This window comes from Gorilla gorilla, chromosome X (genome assembly GCF_029281585.2).
Source record: "Gorilla gorilla gorilla isolate KB3781 chromosome X, NHGRI_mGorGor1-v2.1_pri, whole genome shotgun sequence".
In the NCBI taxonomy this organism is placed as follows: domain Eukaryota; kingdom Metazoa; phylum Chordata; class Mammalia; order Primates; family Hominidae; genus Gorilla; species Gorilla gorilla.
In genome coordinates this window covers 64,200,157-64,216,576 of record NC_073247.2, presented here as the reverse complement: position 1 = coordinate 64,216,576, position 16,420 = coordinate 64,200,157, and the positions used below count along the sequence as shown (strand labels likewise).

Below are 16,420 nucleotides of genomic sequence, written 5' to 3'. Positions count from 1 at the left end.
TATAACAGGTAGTCTCCTAGTCATCCAAGGACAAGAAAAGTAGTATACACAGGGAATGGTCCTGGAAAGGCAGGAACAGAGACTGCCCACTCTCTCATGGGCCTGCATAGGTAGCTCTTCTTTCTGCATGTGTTTTATAAAGTCGCTGCATCACTTAGCTCAAATTCTGAAGACTCCGATTGGCAAGCCATGAATTGTTTCACTCGGATCAGGTATCCATTCCTTGTCCAAATAGCTGTCATTGTTATAAAAATGGGGCTTTACGTTATCTGAGAAGGGGCATAGACAGAACAGGCAAATTAATATGTCTGTGATAGACATAGATCAGTCATAGAAGTAAATAAGTGCTTGGGAAATATATGCAACCTCATCCTTGGGAATCAAAGAAATTTAAATAACGAGAGACTTATTTTCTGCCCATTAAATCATCAGTGATTAACAGTGACAATCAATGCTGACACACTGCTGGGATAGGATGTAAATTGGGTCTGGTCTGGAAAACAATTTTGCTGTATGTATTAAAGACCTTCAGAATGAATATAACCTACGACCCAATAATTCCACTTCTAGGAATCTATGCTAAGGGAATGAATAATCAGAGATATAGGCAAGATTTAATATGTTAATATCTTTGTAGTATTATTTATAATTTTTATTATATGAATGTTTTATTATATGAATTTTTATTATAGGAATGTTTAAGCTAACTGATACACCCACATGCTGAACATGCAGTCATTAATCATGTTTTTGAAAAGTATTTAATGAACAAAAAGTTCCGATAGTATAATGTCGAGTGAAAAAAGCAAGATACGATATTCTTTATATAGTATGAAAGAGAAAAAGTTGAGAATTCAGATGCTAGGAATGAAGAAGCCACAATCATAGCAATCTTAACAGTGCTTATATCTAAATGGTAAGATTACAAATTATTTCATTTTTTTATTTTTTATTTTTTTGAGACAGAGTCTCGCTCTGTGGCCCAGTCTGGAGTGCAGTGGCATGATCTCAGCTTACTGCAACCTCCGCCTCCTGGGCTCAAGCAATTCTCCCACCTCAGCCTCTTGACTAGCTGGGACTACAGGCGCACGCCACCACACCTGGCTAATTTTTGTATTTTTAGTAGAGACGGGGTTTCACCATGTTGGTCACGCTGGCCTAAAACTCCTGACCTCAAGTGATCCACCTGCCTCAGCCTCCTAAAGTGCTGGGATTACAGGCGTGAGCCACCACACCTGGCCTTATTTTTCTTATTAATATTTTTATCTTGTATTACCTTTAGCCAACTCACACCATATTTTTTATTTTCTTTATGCTTTTTTACATTTTCTGAATGAGAATGAACTTAAACTTTTGTAATATACTTTTGTATATAGAATAAAGTTGTAAATGTTATTTAAAATTAAAAGATGTGGCCTGGCACAGTGGCTCACGCCTGTAATCCCACCACTTTGGGAGGCCGAGGCAGGCAGATCGCCTGAAGTCAGGAGATGGAGACCAGCCTGACCAACATGGTGAAACCCCATCTCTTCTAAAAATACAAAATAAGCCAGGCATGGTGGTGCATGCCTGTAATCCCAGCTACTTGGGAGGCTGAGGCAGGAGAATTGCTTGAACTTGGGAGGCAGAGGTTGCAGTGAGCTGAGATGGTGCCATTGCACTCCAGCCTGGGCAACAAGAGTGAAACTCCATCTCAAAAAACAAACCAAAAAAAAGATGTGGGCTGGGAGCAGTGGCTCACGCCTGTAATACCAACACTTTGGGAGGCCGAGGCTGGCGGATCACTTGAGCTGAGGGGTTTAGGAGCAACCTGGGCAACATGACGAAACTCTGACTCTAATAAAAAATACAAAAGTTAGCCAGGTATGGTGACACGAGCCTGTAGTCCCAGCTGCTTAGGAGGCCGAGGTGGGAGGATCACCTGAGCCTGGGAGATCAATACTCAATACTGCAGTGACCCGTGATCACACCACTGCCCTGAGCCTGTCTCCAAAAAAAAAAAAAAAAAGATGTGGAGTAAAGGGGGAGCTACTGAGTATTAAAGCACATTTAAAATTTAAGTCACTATGGTGCTGGCATGAGAAATAGACATAGAATAAATAGGATAGGAACAGATTTTCGTATGTATGAGAATGTAATATATAATAAAAGGAGAACTTTACCAAATTGTAAAGGAAGGATTATACCATAATTCGTTCAGTTACAAATGGTAACTAAAAGCACCTGCTGTGCCAGGCACTATGCTGAGTGCTGTTTTGGTTTTGGAGGGGTGTTTTGTTTTGTTTTGTTTTGTTTTTGAAACAAGTTCTTGCTCTGTCGCCCAGGCTAGAGTGCAGTGGTGGAATCTCTGCTCACTGCAGCCTTGACCTCCTGGGCTCAAGCAATTCTCTCTCCCACCTCAGCCTTCTGAGTAGCTGGGACCACAGGCATGAGCCATGAGTAATTTTTTTTTTTTTTTTTTTTTGAGATGGAGTCTTGCTCTGTCACCCAGGCTGGAGTGCAGTGGCACAATCTTGGCTCACTGCAAGCTCTGCCTCCTGGGTTCAAGCCATTCTCCTGCCCTCCTGCCTCAGCCTCCCCAGTAGCTGGGATTACAGGCACGCACCACCATGTCCAGCTAATTTTTGTATTTTTAGTAGAGACGGGGTTTCACCATGTTGGCCAGGCTGGTCTTGAACTCCTGACCTCATGATCTGCCCGCCTCGGCTTCCCAAAGTTCTGGGATTACAGGCTTGAGCCACTGTGCCTGGCTGCCACGACTAATTTTTGATAATTTTTTGTAGAGATGGGGGTCTCTACAAAAAGACTAGCCCAGGCTAGTCTTAGTGCTTTTATGTGCTTTTTCTTCTTTGCTTATTACAACCTTTTGAGATGTAGGTGGTGCCATCCTCATTCTAAAGATTAGCAAACTAAATCCCCTAGAGGTCCAGGGGATTTAGTTGCCCAGGGTCACATAGAAAAGGAGTAGTGGAGGCCAGGTGCGATGGTTCATGCCTGTAATCCCAGCACTTTGGGAGGCCGAGGCGGGCAGATCACGAGGTCAGGAGTTCGAGACCATCCTGCCTAACACGGTGAAACCCCGTCTCTACTAAAAATACAAAAAATTAGCCGGGCGTGGTGGCAGGCACCTATAGTCCCAGCTACTCGAGAGGCTGAGGCAGGAGAATGGTGTGAACCCAGGAGACGGAGCTTGGAGCTTGCAGTGAGCTGAAATCGTGCCACTGCACTCCATCCTGGGTGACAGAGCGAGACTCCGTCTCAAAAAAAAAAAAAGAAAAAAGAAAAGGAGTCGTGGAACCTAGATTAGAACCAAGGATGTCAGTCTCCAAGTTTGCATTCTTTGCCACGACATACTTTGTAGCTAAAGTTCTTAGCAAGGTATCTAGAATATCAGAGGCATTTAGTAAATGTTATTCTTATGTATAACTTATAGTTTGCTGCATATATTAAAGTTTGTATGTAATATTTGTAGTAATGTAACTACTAATAGCAATAATAAAGCTGTCATCATTAAAATTCAGGAAATTCCTTGGGAATAAGTAATGCTGTTATTTTCCAGGGAAAATCCCCAGTGGAATCATGTAATTCCAAAAATCGCACATGATGAAGCATCAATAAATATTGGTTGATTTAATAATTATTTCCTGCTGCCCCATTTCTGAGCCTCTCACTCCTCTGACTCATTAGACCCTACATTCTGTCTCATAATTCATTCAAAAATAGTTGAATAGTAGTGCGGGCCCAAAGATGGAGCTAGCATTTCCTTATAAATGTCCTGACATTGACTTATTTGTTCAGCAAACATCTATTAAGCATCCACTCTGGCATGTACTGTATTAAGGTTAGAGAGACATTTAAAATTACAAATTAACATTAAAGTGTAAACCAAACCAAACAAAAAGCTCCAACCCCTAGGAAATGTTCCCTCCTCTGTGGAGCCTTCTCTAGATTCTCCAAGGTAAATTTAGTCACTGACTCAGAGCACCCAGAACAATCTGTTCAACTTCTAAAATCACACCCCTTGCATTGTGTTAGTCTTTCTGTGAGTTCGCTGTTCTCCCACACTTGACTCCTTTAGGAGCTCCTTTAGGTCAGTTTTTCTTGCACAGTGGTTCAGGATATGACTGGTACAATTCTGCTTTGAAGGATTTTTGTTGAGTTTTGTCTTGTTTTGTTTTTGGCTTGGCATGACCAGATTAATGCATCAGTCGCTCTTCCAATAAATATTTATTAATACCTATTCTATGCTATGTACTTGGCTAGATAGTTCATAATAAATAAAGGATGATAAACACACAAACAAAGGCAAACAGGCAAGGTCCTAGACCTCATGGGAACTGACATGGGCACTTGAAAAGAATGTGTTTTCTTTGTATTAAGTCAGTCAAGTATTTAAACCTTATTTATTGTACTATTCAAATCTTCTGTGAATTTAAATGTATTTTAGGTATGTTTTACATATTATAGCTTAATAGTGGTATATTAAAATTTCCCACTGTAATTGCATTTGCATTCATTTTCTTCTATTTTTGCTTTACATTTTGCCAGTGAAATAAGATGGAAAGGTTAAAAATGAAAGAATGGGCAAAGGTAAATCAAGGAACTATAAATCCAAAAAAAGAAACAATATTAATAACCTGAGCCAGTCATTATCAAACCAGTCCTTCTGACAATCCTACAGTGTCTCCCTACAATTTCAGGATGACGATCCAAATTCCTTAATCCTGTTTTTGAGTCTCTGTTCTCTGGTCTACTTTCTTTTTTATTTCCCCCACACACACACTTTCTTCTTCGTCGTCTCCTCCTCCTCCTCCTCCCTCTCCCCCCCCCCCACTCTGTCGCCCAGGCTAGAGTGCAGTGGCATAATCTCAGCTCACTGTAACCCTCGCCTCCCAGGTTTAAGCGATTGTCCTGCCTCAGCCTCCTGAGTAGCTGGGATTACAGGTGCCCGCCACCACACCCGGCTAATTTTTTTTATTTTTAGTATAGACGGGGTTTCACCACATTGGCCAGGCTGGTCTCAAACTCCTGGCCTCAAGTGATCTGCCCGTCTCAGCCTCCCAAAGTGCTAGGATTACAGGCATGAGCCACCGCACCCAGCCTTCTTTTCATTTTTTTCTTTAGTAACCCTATTTAATCCTCACAACCACCCTGTAAAAAGAGCAGGGCAAATTTTATTATCCCCATTTGGTAGATGAGGAAATGCAAGGCTCAGAAAGGTTAAATAATTTGTCCATAGCTATCAACTAGTAAGTGGAGGAACCAACACTCAAATTGAGATCTTCTCTCTTCAAAATTCATACTCTTTCTGTTAAAACGTTCTGGGCTTTTATGTGAACTTCACTTATCCTGGGCCATGTCTTGGGTACCATGATATGGTTCATGACCGCACTTTCCACCACCTGAAGCCCTCAGTGTTCCTCAGGCTGCCACCAATCTGACCTACTTCCTAATCTCGCCTCCTGTCACTCCAAACGTGCTTAGCTTCAGCAATATGGAAGCTGGTGCATTGTGCTGAACCACACCATCAGGCCTTCACACATCATACTCTTCGCTCAACCTGGAACATCCTTTCCCCACCTTTTGTCTCACTAAATTCTACAGGCCCTTTGAAACTAAACTCTTGCTGACTTTTCTCAGGATACCATCTTTCACCTTTACAGTCATGGCCCTCTTCTATGCTCTCATAGCAAGCACTCTGTGCATTCTTCCATCTTGGTACTTAACACACTGTCCTGTCATTGTTGATGTACATGATTCTTTTCCTCTACCACCCAGACTGGAAGTAACGAAAGCAGAGATTCTTTTTCCTTCATTCAGTTAGTATTGCCAAAATCTAGCCAAGTACTGGCTCATGATAGGTTCTTAGCTTAATAAGTTTTTGTGACATGAATAAGTGAGCTTTTGTGGCCTAATAACAGTGCTTTTATTTTCTAGGTACATGGTTCAGTGGCCTGGTGGCCGAATCCTGCATCGCCATGAGCTAGACACCTTCCTTGCACAGGCAGTGTCTACCCAGCTTTATGAACCAGATCGACTCCAAGAACTCAAGGTGATTTCATGTACCCTCATTTAAGTTCTTTCTTTTATGAGCTTATAGCACTACTTTAGGTCTTTTTTTTTTCCTGAAGCTGAGGAAAATAGTAAGTTCTGCAGGTAACTGTTTGATTTACTTTAACCAAATATTTATGTCTATGAAGAAAGCCAAGAGGTGCCTGCTACGCTGCTCTCATACTGATAAATGAGAATGGGCAGAAAAGATGGATATTACGCAAGGAAAATAAATCTTGGCCCATAGGCCATGGCAAGGTTTCTGACTCTTACAAGATACACTATAGGGGACATATCCTAGTGTCCCCTGCTTGTGTCTATTTACTCAGACACACCTCCTTTTAGTGATATGTATTGAGTATTAAGTAGAAGTATAGGAAAGCATAAGGAAGAAAATAAACCCACCCACTGAAGGCAGTAGAGCACAGTAGTATAGAGGGGAGGCTCTGAAGCCAGGCTGCCTTGGGTTTGAATCCTGGCTTCATTACCTCCTAGCTGTGTGACCTTGGGCAGGTTACTTAATCTCTCTAGCTTCAGTTTCCTTACTTGTACAATTGTATATTAGTCTATTTTGTGTTGCTATAAAAGAATACCTGAAACTAGGTAATTTATAAAGAAAAGAGGTTTATTGAGCCCATTGTTCTGAAAACTGTACAAAAAACATGGTGCCAGCATCTACTCAGCTTCTGGTCAGGGTCTCAGGAAGCTTCTACTCATGATAGAAGGTGAGGGGAATAAGACAAGAGGAGCCAGTGTGTCACATGGTGAGAGAGGGCACGTAAGAGAGAAGGGCAGCAGTGCTGTAATCCCAGCACTTTGGGAGGCTGAGATGGGCAGATCACGAGGTCAGGAGTGTGAGACCACCCTGGCCAACATGGTGAAACCCTGTCTCTACTAAAAATACAAAAATTAGCCGGGCGTGATGGCAGGGCACCTGTAATCCCAGCTACTCGGGAGGCTGAGACAGGAGAATTGTTCGAACCCGGGAGGCGGAGATTGCAGTGAGCCGAGATTGCACCATTGTACTCCAGCCTGAGCAACAAGAGTGAAACTCTGTCTCAAAAAAAAAAAAAAGAAGGGCAAGGTGCTGGGCTCTTTCTAGCAATCAGTTCTTGCATGAACTAATAGAGTGAAAACTCGCTCATTACCACAGGGAGGGCACCAAGCCATTCATGAGGGATCTGCCCCCATGACCCAGACACCTCCTACTAGGTTCCATCTACAACATTGGGGATCACATTTTAACATGCAATTTGGAGGGGTCACATATCCAACTGTGTCAGTTTGTGAGGATACTATGTAAAGTAATCCATGTAAAACCCCTAGAACAGTGTCTCACTTTTTTTTTTTTTCGAGATGGAGTTTCGCTCTTGCTGCCTAGGCTGGAGTGCAGTGGCGTGATCTCGGCTCACCACAACCTCCGCCTCCCGGGTTCAAGTGGTTCTCCTGTCTCAGCCTCCCGAGTAGCTGGGATTACAGGCATGCGCCACCACGCTTGGTTAATTTTGTATTTTTAGTAGAGACGGGGTTTCTCTGTTGGTCGGGCTGGTCTCGAATTCCCGACCTCGGGTGATCCGCCCACCTTGACCTCCCAAAGTGCTGGGATTACAGGCATGAGCCACCATGCCTGGCCAGTGTTTCACATATTTTATATACACAATACTCAATAAATGTAGCCATTAATGCAGAACATCCCTCCCTTGACTTTAGTAACCTTGTTCCTTTGAGCACCCAAAGTAAACTAGAAGATCAAGTTCAATAAGACTTGCAAAATCTTAAGTGAGGTCAACTAAGGAAAGGTGGAGTAGACTCAGACAACCAGTTAGTGCTTGCCTTTTGCAGTAAATGTAGTATTGCTTGTCCTAGAATAACTGCTCGTGCTAAACGACACCTAGGAGGGGACCTGCAAACACTTCCCCTTTTCCTGTTAAAGCTGTCTTCTAACACAGTTGCTTGAGATAACCACTGTGGGAATTTTGAGGTTTTTTTCCAGTCTTCTGTCATACATTTTTTACATAGTTGAGGTAGTATTTATGTAATTATATATTGTAGTTTTTTTCCATTTCACATAGCACATATTTTCTGTGTCTTAAAAATTTTAATAAATAATATTTTATCATATGGATGTATCATTTAATTGTTATAATATTGGCGACTTAGGTTGTTTTCAGTTTTCCTCTGTTATGTGTTGTCTTACTCCATTTACAGTTGCTATAAAGGAATACCTGAAGCGGGGTAATTGGTAAAGAAAAGAGGTTTTTTTGGAGACAGAGTCTCACTCTGTCACTCAGGCTGGAGTGCAGTGGCATAATCTCAGCTCACTGCAACCTCCACCTCCCGGGTTCAAGCGATTCTCCTGCCTCAGCCTCTTGAGTAGCTGGGATTACAGGCACATGCCACCATGCCTGCCAGATTTTTGTATTTTTAGTAGAAACGGGGTTTTGCCATGTTGGCCAGGCTGGTCTCAAACTCCTGGCCTCAAGCGATCCACCCACCTCAGCCTCCCAAAATACTGGGATTACAGGAATGAGCCACTGTGCCTGGCCAAGAAAAGAATGTTCTTTGGTTCACAGTTTTTCAGACTGTACAAGAAACATGGTGCTGGTATCTGCAAGTTTAATTTCTAACTCAACAAATGTGAACATTTTCAGGGTTCTTCATACATATTGCTTAATTGTAATATACATTTCTTTCTTTCGTTGTTTTTTTTTTTTTTTTGAGATGGAGTCTTGCTCTGTTGCCCAGGCTGGAGTGCAGTGGTACATTCTTGGCTCACTGCAACCTTCACCTCCCAGGTTCAAATGATGCTCCCACCTCAGCCTCCCGAGTAGCTGGAACTACAAACACCTACCATCATGCCTGGCTAATTTTTGTATTTTTAGTAGAGACGGAGTTTCACCATGTTGGCCAGGCTGGTCTCGAACTCCTGACCTCAGGTGATCTGCCTGCCTCAGCCTCCCGAAGTGCTGGGATTACAGGCATGAGCCACTGCACCTGGCCATGTAATATACATTTCTTACCAGCTTTATATGATTGCCCATTTATTTCACTGCATCAGCAGCAGTAGCATTGAGTGTTCTTTCAGCCTTTACTTTCTAAATTTTTTTCTAATTGGACAGGTGAAAAAAAAATGTCTCAGGTTGGTGTCTTTAATGTTGTAATAAGTACCTTTCAAATCATCTTAGGGGAAAGACATGGATAGAAGCTGCTTATGCACTGAGATGTCTACATTGAATGACAGCATGTTCAAATTTAACTGGAAGAATCAGCATGACAGGAATAAGAGTAAATGTTACCAAGAATAGTAGTTTCTTAATAGTAATATTTCATCTGTGGTGGTTTCAGATTGAGAAACTGGATGCCCGAGGGATCCAGCTTGCTGCCCTCTTCATGAGTGGAGTCGACACAGCTCTGTTTGCTAATGATGCCTGTGGCCAGCCAGTCCCTTGGGAGCATTGCTGTCCATGGATTTACTTTGATGGCAAGCTGTTCCAGAGCAAGCTAATTAAAGCAGGCCGAGAGCGAGTATCTCTGGTTGAGCTCTGTGATGGCCAGGTACCAGCATGTCAGGCTGCTAAGGACTAGCTCTGATCTCCTGTGGGAGTGAATGGGCAGGGAGGGGAAAGGAGCAGAGAGAGTGGAGAGGGATGGGGCGGAAGCAGGAGAATGTGTCTCACTTTAACCTGACTCAGTCAACAGTGGTCCCAAAGGCCTGTAGTCTGATATGTACATGTTGTAAAATTTTATGTTGGAAAGTTTTTTTTAATGAGCTTAAAGTTTTCATATCCTTTTTCTTACTCTGAGTATTTCTTATCCATGGAATATTCAGATGTACTATATACCTTCCCTCCAACTCAGTATTTCATTTCTCTTATTTAACAAAAACTGTCTGTCTCTTTTGCAAGCAATTTTTTTTTTTTTGTAAAGGAGCTGTGTTTGGAAACAGAAGAGGGTAGTAAAGTTGATGGTAGAGTAGAAGCAGAGGATTTTTTTTTTTTTTTTTGAGACAGAGTCTTGCTCTGTCGCCAGGCTGGAATGCAGTGGCGTGATCTCGGCTCACTGCAACCTCCACCTCCCAGGTTCACGCGATTCTCCTGCCTCAGCCCCCCAAGTAGCTGGGACTACAGGCATGCACCACCAGGCCCAGCTAATTTTTGTATTTTGAGTAGAAATGGGATTTCACCATGTTGGCCAGGATGGTCTCGATCTGTTGACCTTGTGATCCACCTGCCTTGGCCTCCCAAAGGGATTTTTTTTAATGAAACATTGGGAAAGATGAGGGGAGGCAAGGGAAAGGAAACCTTACTTAACTCCTTTATCCATTTTGGTGGGGAAAGAGCTGAGGCACTAGAGCAGGGGTTGGCAGACTACCCAGCACACCTCCTGTTTTTTGTCACTATCCATAGTTTTTTGCGCTATCCATAGTGCTAAAAACCATCTGTTTTTTGTAATACAGACCACCCTCTGTTTTTGTAAATAAAATGTTATTGGAACATAGCCACATTCATTCATCTACATACCATCTATGACCGCTTTCTTCTTCTTTTTTTTTTTTTTTTTTTTGAGACAGATTCTTGCTCTGTCGCCCAGGCTGGAGTGCAGTGGCACGATGTCAGCTCACTGCAACCTCCGCCTCCCAGGTTCAAGTGATTCTCCTGTCTCACCCTCCCAAGTAGCTGGGACTACAGGCACATGCCACCATGCCTGGCTAATTTTTTGTATTTTTAGTAAAGATGGGGTTTCATCACATTGGTCAGGCTGGTCTTGAACTCCTGACCTCAGGTGAGCCACCACGCCTGGCCTATGACTGCTTTCATGTTACAGTAGCCGAGTGGAATAATTGTGACAGAGACAATATGGCCTACAAAGCCTAAAATATTTACTATCTGACCCTTTTCAGAAGAAGTTTGCAGACCTTTGTACTAGAGGTATCAGGATCTCCAATCTTGGATATGGGGGAGAAGGTTAAAAGGCTTTTTATTTGTCAGATTTTTATTCTCTCTTTTATCTAATTCTGTTACATCTCCCTTAGAAAGTGACCCAGCCCAATGCCGGCCATGTAATAGACCATCAGTAATTCTTATTGTTAAATTTGTGTTCCTTGACCTAGTCAATGTACATCACAAGCCCTGAGTCAGAACTCATATGATGGTAGTGTGATGTCATGTAAAGAGTCGGGGCTTTGGTGCCAGACAGGCTTCCTGAGTGTGTAGCTTTGAGCCCTTTAACGACAGGCCTCAGTTCACTTAATGGGAATAGAATTGTGAGAATGTACCTAGAGTGCTCCATCCTGGGCCTAAAACATGGGACAAGTTCGAAAAATGGCAGCTGCTATTATTACTCTTCCTCATTTGAAGGCTGACCTGGCAACCAAAGTGGAAAAGATGAGACAGAGCATCCTTGAAGGAGTCAACGTGAATCATCCACCGCCTTCTGCTCTACTTCCGTCACCTACTTTTGTGCCTCCCATGGTGCCCTCTCTCTACCCTGTTTCACTTTATTCCCGAGCTATGGGCTCCATGCCACTTCCCCCTCAAGGGAGGAGCCGGGGATTTGCAGGTCAGTACCAAAGAATGAGGTATTTACCATCCTCAATTTATGTCATAATAATCTATCCAGTCATTATTGTCAATAACAGGATCAACAGTTTCACATATATCTCATCTCATTGACTTTTTTTTTTTTTAGACGGAGTTTCACTCTTGTCACCCAGGCTGGAGTGCAATGGTGTGATCTCGGCTCACTGCAACCTCCGCCTCCTGGGTTCAAGCGATTCTCCTGCCTCAGTCTCCTGAGTAGCTGAGATTAAAGGCATGCGCTGCCACACCTGGCTAATTTTGTATTTTCAGTAGAGACGGGGTTTCACCATGTTGGTCAGGCTGGTCTCGAACTCCTGACCTCAGGTTATCCACCCGCCTCAGCTTCCCAAAGTGCTGGGATTACAGGCGTGAGCCACAGCGCCCGGCCTCATCTCATTTGTATTCTGTGCTATGTAGTTTGAAGAGCAGCTTATATCCATTTTGACTTCTAAGACCATTCTTCATAGAGGTCGTTGGTCCCCAGGGATTTGACTCTCACCAACCAAACTCATGAAGTGACTGATGTGGAAACCAGAACCCACTTTATTACTTTAGAGAACCGTAAGTCATATGGACCGGCTCTTCATGGTTACTGTTTGTTCATTCCTTCCATATAGGCAATGCACACAGGAGCTTGCAGGAAGATCAGTGAGAGTAAACGGCCAGTGCTGGTAGGCAACAGTAGCTTGATGTATCCATTTCCACTCTGCGAATATACTTGACACATTTCCCTTCTTTCAGCTCCAGAAGCATGGAGAGAAATATGTCACCATCCATGCCACCAGAGGATTGCAGTTTAGTGAGGAAAACATACACACACACACACACACACACACATATGTACACATATGTACACACAAACATATGTATAAATTACGGTGGCACTTGAGCTACAGTTTAACGATGAATACACAATCATGCCTAGGTTGCTCAGATACTGATCCTGATAATTGAGACAACCTGTCCTGTGGTGAAACAAGATTTTTTTTTTTTTTTTTTTTTTTGAGGCCTGGTCTCCCTCTGTCCACAGCCCGGCTAATTTTTGTATTTTTAGTAGAGACGGGGTTTTACCATATTCGTCAGGCTGGTCTTGAACTCCCATCCTCAGATGATCTGCCTGCCTTGGCCTCCCAAAGTGCTGGGATTACAGGCGTGAGCCACGGCACCTGGCAGTGAAACAGGATATTTTAGTGGAGACATTTTAACATAAAATAGCAAGATTCTGTGATTGGGTCAGAGTGTCATTGCTGTGGTTGAAGGTGTTTGTTATCTATTGCTCCTCCCTTTAAAAGTAATAAAGCTGGAAGTTGAAGTTAGTTTTTTAGGGTGACAAAATTCAGTATGGGTGGTTAGCTCAAGGCTGGGCTTAGATGAACAGTGTGAAAGTCTGCTCTGGTAACTCCCTGTTCAGTCAGATCATGATCAAGTCTTAAAAACCAGGGAGCCAGCCAGTCCATCCCTTTCAGATGACTTTACAGATCCTTTCTCCATTCTTTATGTGTTGATTTTATTTTGTAAGTCTCAAAAGACAGCCTTAATTTAAGCCAGGTTCTTGGAAGGTCACCACTGCCCTACCTACCAGTGATGCTTAGTCTCCAGTTACTGGTGGTTCACAAGGAGCCTCTTGCCTCCTGAAAGCCCACAGTAGGATCCTCAAATGCAAGTCTTTCTTGTCCCTCTTAAAAGTAACTAGCACTCTAGGCAGGGAGCAGTGGCTCATACCTGTAATCCAGCACGTTGGGAGGCCAAAGTGGGCAGATCACTTGAGGTCATGAGTTCCAGACAAGCCTGGCCAACGTGGTGAAACCCTGTCTCTACAAAAAATATAAAAATTAGCCGGGCATGGTGGCGGGCACCTGTCTGTAATCCTAGCTACTCGGGAGACTGAGACACAACAATTGCTTGAACCCGGGAGGTGGATTGCAGTGAGCCAAGATCGCGCCACTGCACTCCAGCCTAGGAGACATGGCGAGGCTCTGTGTCAAACAAACAAACAAAAAGGTAACTAGCACTCTAGTTCCTTGGACTCTCAAGTTTTATAAAGTTTTATATAAATGAAGGACTCGTGTGTGTGTGTATGTGTGGATACAGGGTCTCACTCTGTCGCTCAGGCTGGAGTGCAGTGGTGCAATCATGGCTTACTGCAGCCTCAACTTCCTGGGCTCAAGTGATTCGCTCATCTCAGCCCCCCTGAATAGCTGGAACTACAAGCATGCACCAACATGCCTGACTAATATTTTGGGGTGTGTGTGTGTGTGTGTGTGTGTGTGTGTGTGTGTGTGTGTGTGTGCAGATGGGGTCTCGCTATGTTGCCCTGGCTGGTCTTGAACTGGGCTTAAGCAATCCTGCCTGCTTTGGCTTCCCAAAGTGCTGGGATTACAGGTGTGAGCCACCATGCCTGGCCTAAATGAAGTACTCTTTACTAACAACCTGCTAAATGAGTTAAGGGTTCATTTGGTTTCTTGTCATAAACTAAAATTAAAGGCCTAGTAGAACTCCATATTCTATGAAGGCTTATTTTTGTGCTAAATTACAAAACCCACTGTGCTTGTGACTTGGTTCTGGTTTTCAATTGTTGCTGTTCTTGCCTTTTTTTTTTTTTTTCTTTTGAGATGGAATCTCGCTCTGTCACCCAGGCTGGAATGCAGTGGTGCCATCTCTGCTCACTGCAACCTCCACCTCCCAGGTTCAATCAATTCTTCTGACTCGGCCTTCTGAGTAGCTGGGACTACAAGCATGTGCCACCACGCCTGGCTAATTTTTTTGCATTTTTAGTAGAGACGGGATTTCACCATTTGGTCAGGCTGGTCTCGAACTCCTGACCTCAAATGATCTACCCACCTGGGCCTCCCAAAGTGCTGGGATAACAGGTGTGAGCCACCATGCCCGGCCTATTCTTGCTTTTTAATTATAAATTACTGTTAGTTTAGTTTCATTATTTTCAGTTTAGTTTGGTTGTTGGTTGTTTGGCTAATTCTACAATCTGTAATGATGTATATTTGTATCAAAAGTAGTTTAGGACTGGGCACGGTGGCTCATGCCTGTAATCCCAGCACTTTGAGAGCCCGAGGCAGGTGGATCACTTGAGGTCAGGAGTTGGAGACCAGCCTGGCCAATATGGTGAACCCCTGTCTCTACTAAAAATACAAACATTAGCTGGGCGTGGTGGCATGTGCCTGTAGTCCCAGCTACTCAGGAGGCTGAGGCAGGAGAATCACTTGAACCTGGGAAGTGGAGGTTGCAGTGAGCCGAGATTGCACCATTGCGCTCCAGCCTGGGTGTCACAGTGAGACTCTGTCTCAAAAAAACAAAAAAAAGAGTAGTTTAGGCTTGTAATTTTCCAATAACTAGATGTTAAGACATTCATTCTTTCAACAAATACTGAATGCCTACTATATGCTATGATCTGTGATTAAAAAATGAGTCACCTGCACCATACTTGCTAAAGTAGATGTGTACAGATCTCCGGCCCTCCTCACTAAATGTGCTTCCATCATGACACCTTTCTGTTATCACAGAATCTTTTTTTTTTTTTTTGAGACAGAGTCTTACTCCGTCCCCCAGGCTGGAGTGGAGTGCAGAGGTGTGAACTTGGCTCACTGCAACCTCCACCTCCTGGGTTCAAGCGATTCTCCTGCCACAGCTTCCTGGGTAGCTGGGACTATAGGCATGGACCACCACGCCCGGCTAATTTTTGTATTTTTAGTAGAGACGAGGTTTCCCCATGTTGGCCAGGCTGGTCTCGAACTCCTGACCTCAGGTGATCCACCCGCCTTGGCCTCCCAAAGTGCTGGGATTACAGGCATGAGCCACCGTGCCCTGCCACAGAGTCTTTTTATCAGAGAGAAATGGAAAGAAGAGTAGGTAGCGGGTTGTAGGATCTTTTGTCCACCTCTTATCCTGCCTTGTACTTACAATTCTTTTTTCTTCTTCTTTTTTTTTTTTTTTGGAGACAGAATCTCACTCTGTCACCTAGGCTGGAGTGCAGTGGCACAGTCTCAGCTCACTGCAACCTCCACCTCCTGGGTTCAAGTGATTCTCGTGCCTCCGCCTCCCAAGTGGCTGGGATTGCAGGCGCACACCACGATGCCTGGCTAATTGTTTGTATTTTTAGTAGAGACAGGGTTTCACCATGTTGGCTAGGCTGGCTCTGGAACTCCTGACTTCAAGTAATCTGCCCGACTCAGCCTCCCAAAGTTTTGGGATTACAGGCGTGAACCACCACACCTGGCCCATTACCACCATTCTTTCTATCTTGCCAGGTCTCCATCCAATCCCACCCCAAGGAGGAAAACTGGAGATTGCTGGGATGGTTGTGGGCCAGTGGGCTGGCAGCAGATCCTCCAGGGGCCGAGGATCCTTCGGCATGCAAGTGGTTTCTGTCGGTGGGCCAGGAAAGGGGTATGTATCCAAATAGGTTGATACAAGCTAGTCCCCTTGGGAAAATGCCTAGGCCTCCTTGGGAAAATGCCTAGGCATTAAATCCTTCTATTAAGGCAAGAAGTACTAACTAACTTTACTTTTTTTTTTCTTTTTTTCTTTCTTTCTCTTTTTGAGATGGGGTCTCACTTTGTTGCCCAGGCTGCAGTGCAGTGGCATCATCTCGGCTTCCTGCAACCTCCTCTGCCTCCCAGGTTCAAGTGATCCTCCTGCCTCAGCCTCCCAAGTAGCTGGGACCACAGATGTGCATCACCATGACTGGCTAATTTTTCATATTTTTGGTAGAACTGGGGTTTTGCCATGTTGCCCAGGCTGGGCTCAAACTCCTGGGCTCAAACAATCCTCCCGTC

The 16,420-nt window shown here is 43.8% G+C and overlaps 1 protein-coding gene across 3 annotated transcripts in view; it reads left to right on the top strand.

The window, feature by feature from the left end:
- FAM120C (family with sequence similarity 120 member C) overlaps positions 1 to 16,420 on the top strand; it is a 104,524-nt gene that overhangs the window by 80,055 nt on the left and 8,049 nt on the right. The window contains exons 11-15 of one of the 3 annotated variants that reach the window (XM_055376525.1): positions 5,938 to 6,052; positions 9,397 to 9,606; positions 11,409 to 11,610; positions 12,248 to 12,301; positions 15,893 to 16,032. In XM_055376525.1, the coding sequence (XP_055232500.1) occupies positions 5,938 to 6,052; positions 9,397 to 9,606; positions 11,409 to 11,610; positions 12,248 to 12,282 (562 nt within the window). In that variant the 3' untranslated portion in view covers positions 12,283 to 12,301; positions 15,893 to 16,032. Of the gene's footprint in view, positions 1 to 5,937; positions 6,053 to 9,396; positions 9,607 to 11,408; positions 11,611 to 12,247; positions 12,302 to 15,892; positions 16,033 to 16,420 lie in introns of those variants that run through there. The other 2 variants (XM_019018939.4, XM_031005883.3) reach the window with 2 other exon arrangements.